This window comes from Phanerochaete carnosa (assembly GCF_000300595.1).
Source record: "Phanerochaete carnosa HHB-10118-sp unplaced genomic scaffold PHACAscaffold_23, whole genome shotgun sequence".
NCBI classification, from domain to species: domain Eukaryota; kingdom Fungi; phylum Basidiomycota; class Agaricomycetes; order Polyporales; family Phanerochaetaceae; genus Phanerochaete; species Phanerochaete carnosa.
In genome coordinates this window covers 16,328-20,229 of record NW_006767650.1, presented here as the reverse complement: position 1 = coordinate 20,229, position 3,902 = coordinate 16,328, and the positions used below count along the sequence as shown (strand labels likewise).

At 55.0% G+C, this 3,902-nt stretch overlaps 3 protein-coding genes across 3 annotated transcripts; 1 reads left to right on the top strand and 2 right to left on the bottom strand.

Annotated features, from left to right (window-relative positions):
• Positions 1 to 558: 558 nt before the first annotated feature.
• On the top strand, positions 559 to 1,342 carry PHACADRAFT_265704 (uncharacterized protein; the record flags this gene model as incomplete). The annotated part of the gene is made up of 1 exon (XM_007402095.1): positions 559 to 1,342. A coding segment is annotated over exon 1 (205 nt), but the record flags the coding sequence as incomplete, so codon positions are not given.
• A 36-nt stretch (positions 1,343 to 1,378) lies between these two features.
• Positions 1,379 to 1,941, bottom strand: PHACADRAFT_265703 (uncharacterized protein; the record flags this gene model as incomplete). The annotated part of the gene is made up of 1 exon (XM_007402094.1): positions 1,379 to 1,941. A coding segment is annotated over one exon (562 nt), but the record flags the coding sequence as incomplete, so codon positions are not given.
• Positions 1,942 to 3,056: 1,115 nt separating this feature from the next.
• PHACADRAFT_201814 (uncharacterized protein) lies at positions 3,057 to 3,544 on the bottom strand (the record flags this gene model as incomplete). Its single annotated transcript, XM_007402093.1, has 2 exons — positions 3,057 to 3,465; positions 3,522 to 3,544. 2 exons carry the CDS (start codon positions 3,542 to 3,544, stop codon positions 3,057 to 3,059), a joined length of 432 nt encoding a protein of 143 aa, XP_007402155.1.
• Between the last annotated feature and the right edge of the window lie 358 nt (positions 3,545 to 3,902).

The window sequence follows — 3,902 nt, the reverse complement described above, 5'->3', positions numbered from 1 at the left end:
CATGGCGAGTGCTGAACATGCCGATGGAGTGAATGTGAGTGTGCGAAAGCCAGCTTCGAGAGCGGGGATCATCACACGTATGGCGCATCATTCCATGAGCGCTGACTTTGTGGCACGGCTGCCCCACGGGTCCCAGCAGAGCGAAATAATAAGCAACAGCAGATCTTTGAAATTACACGTATCATCTGGGCAAATGAAACAAGAGACGGCTACGCGATAAATACTCTCGCGGTAGTGGTTCTCGTGGCGGCGAGGTTGGCATCTTTCGCGGTTGGCATATGCTCACTCAGGTAGCATTCTTGTGAGTCTTTTCATCTACCGTAGATAAAGCTGGTGTTTCTTGCCGCCTGCGGCGGCTTGGGCGCAGGCGATGAAACGGTGGGGTAAGCGGAAGTAACAGGATCGATCAGGGGCATGCAGCGCTGGGTATATAAAGGGCAAGGTTGGGAACAGGGCATGTAAGGGGATAACAAACAGTAAGGAACCATTTACTTACTTTCAGGCCATCTGTTAAAGATATGAGTAATATGAGTAATCTATGAAACATACAGACTTGCCCGCGCTGTCGCAACGATCCGTCGACGACACGCCCGACCCGCGCTTGATGCCCATGCTTGTACTACGCCTCCTCTCCTATATGTTCTCTTCGTCACCGACGCCGATCCGTTTCCTCGTCCTATTCTTCTCCTGGCTCATCACCCTCCGCCGCTCCCCATGTCTGCTCGGCCGCCGTGTCTTGAGCGCCATCTGCGATGGATGATGGGGTCACTGAGGCTGCGTCCGTGGATACTCCGCTCGTGCGGATCCTTACGAGCTCTCGTAAGTAATGCTGTCTTGTTTTATCCGTGTCTTCTTCCGAGAGAGAGCGGGTTGGGCGCAGCAGCCACTCGGCTTGTTCGGCGATGTCGAGAGTGATCGTGGTGCCGTCGATGGTGTGCTCCGTCGGTACCGACATGATGTCTGCTCTCGTAACAGGTTTTTCTATATAAAGGCAATTCCTGAATTGCAATTTGCCTGATTCGAGAGCCCAGGTCAGCTGCGAGCGGCGTAGTGTACAGCACAAGATCCTCTTCGCGACCTCGAAGTGCTTGCTTCCCGGCCCATAATGGCTGATACAAAGACAGCGCATGTGTGGGGAATCGACAACGGCTCGCAAGCCACCCCAAGCAAGGGTGTCCGCAACTTCGTCCTCGCCAAGTCCGAGTTTGAGATCGATGCTCTCGACATGCGCAAGTGGTGTCCCCGCATCCTGGCCCGCATTTGGTTGGCGAACTCTAACTGCAGCGTAGATGTGGTTGCGCACAGATTGACCTGAACTGAGTGAAGAGCATTCGATTACCACCCTACTACCTGGCGAGGAATCGCCGGTGAGCTTTGCACTATTTGCATGAATTAGAATAGCTACCAGGCATATCGCCATCCAGAGACACGTCTGCCCATCCGGGTACCCTCGGTACCAACGCAAGCAGTCCCTGGAGGGCCGTGTCCCATATGCGGCGATCAAGGCCCATACGGCGGGCAGGGTCTACGATGGCTGCAGCAAGTGCCGCTTGAGTGGGAGTCACCATATCTTTACAATCTTCTATCCCACATCGGAAGGAGCGATAGGCCGGTGGAGAACGCCTGCGTGGTCTGCGTGGGCGGACAGCTGGCGACGGGTCAAGGAAGGTGAGTCGCTCGAAATAGCAATCGGAGAGCGTGGGGAAATTGTGGACGAGCCGTATGAGCTCGGTCTTGTTCGTGAATACAACATCGCAAAGAGTGAGTTCGGAAAGTCGGACGTAGGATGGAGTGACAGTGGGTATTGACTCGAATGGCGCCCAACAGCCGGACGTTGTTGCCGGATCGCCTGCGCGGTTTACGACGGTACAGCTGAATCTCGTCTTCTGGAGTCGGGATGAAAGCCCATGGACATGGTGAAGCCAGGGCTTTGCTCCCATAGCTTCTTGTCGGATGGATATCCGCCTGATGGACTTGGACAGACACGACGCCGTAAATCCGGGGCTACTGACGATGTTCTTGAGGAATCGTACGTCTTCGGCGTCGCGCAACTCGATGTGTTGGAAGAGTGTAGGTCTGATAGCTTTGGACCAGTGTTTGCACACGAGGGCAGGCCCAGCGAGCTCGCGCTTCAACTTGCGACGTTCGTCCAAGTCACAAGTGAGATAATATGGCGGGACATGCTTGAGAATACATGACAGTACTTCAGGTGGTAGATCGGCTCCAGTGGCGCGCGACATCATCCGAGACGACGAGGTAGATGTTTAGAATTCTGCAGGATGCGAGGACGTGAGGGCGAATGAGGTGTACAAGGCTGAGCACTGAACGGTGGACGACGCACCAGCGGCAGCGCACAGCCACATGCCTCATGGATACAAGGTTTACAAGTACACGACCTTGCTGCGTGACGCTTCTACGCCTGTTTCACGGAAGCACCGTTCCACGCACGGCATTCCTTGTCCATCATCAGAGCCTTTAATAAAGTCCGCAAGGAAGCAGCAGTCGTCGTCGGCTGTCAACACGCATCATCTTCTGACATCTCGTATGAAGGTGCAAATATATACGCGTGCCCTCCGCCGCACGCAGATGTTTTGCACCTTTGGCAGGAAACGAGTACACCAGTACTGAATAAGGCCGAGTTTAGATGTCACAACATCGAGATCGGGGTCGACCCCGGGAGTCCCGATATCGGGCTCGATAGTGAAAACGACTCTAGAAAGTTGCTTAGCTTACAGCGATGAGAGAGAGCGGCAAGACCGGAGCGCACCTAGATCAAGGACCCCGCTTCTCCCAGCACCTTCCCTCTGCCGGACTCGGAGCATCTCCACCTCATTCAAATCGCCGTGCCCATTGTGCTTGCGCCACGCCGGTCAGTGCCTCGGTACTGTCCTCGTGTTTCCCCCGGCAGAGTCGTCGAGTGCGCGAGATAATTCGGTGCCGTTGTGGCTCAAGTACGAAACAGGGGGATCTGTGCTAGCTGGTAGAGATGTCTTGTCGCGGGAAAGGGAGAGAAGGTGTTGAGGTATCGGAGGTAGGTTCTTGTCACTAGTTCGATCTTAGCGACAATTAGGAAGGACGAAGACGTCCTGATGGTGGCTTCGAAGAGTAGGGAAAGCGTGGACTTTGAGCAGAAGAGCGAGTGCTAATGCCGTCGCTGTCGCACCTGCCAGCTCGGCCACGATGTTCGTCAGAGTGAAGACGGTGCCGCACCAGGCGCCACAGACCCGTGCAGACTTGCGGCCGTGCTTGCGCTCTGTATCGTCAGATTCTACGACGGATGACGCCTGGGGCTCGGGAAGGGGAACGCCGATACCAGCAGCGATGTGTTTGCATTGTAAAATTGCCATCGCCCGCTCGCCGTGTTTCTTCGCAGCTGAGCGCAAAAGGCCCGCGTGGCCTGAAAGCCTCGGAGCGCGGCTGCTTGTTCGGCTCGTCGGGTGGACTTGACTTGCGACGCACTCGGCGCTGCGAAACAGAGTGAGTACGATGTGGACACGTCCATGAACAAAACGAGCACCTACGTCTGCGCATCGCTCTGGGACATTATCTCTGCATGTGTTTTCTACACTTCGTAAAGCCTGCGCTCAGGGTTGTCGAGTACATCCGGAATATGTTGTCGATGTCCACACCAACGTCAATGGAATGCTTGTTCGAGATGCTCTGCAATGGCGAACTGGCATGCATCTCGACAGCTTTCACATCTGGCAGAATCTGGGCTGGTGTCTTTTGGAGCTGGGAAGGAGTGGTGCCAAGGGGTCGTGAGCGTGATTGAGCGACGGAAGCGTGGGCATATCCTCCTGGCTTGCGTCTTTACAAAATATCTTCTTGCCACCATCAGTTCTGACATCTGTGTGAGCGCAAGTTGTCCAAAAAGCGAAGTAGACGTACGAGCTTCTGCCAGA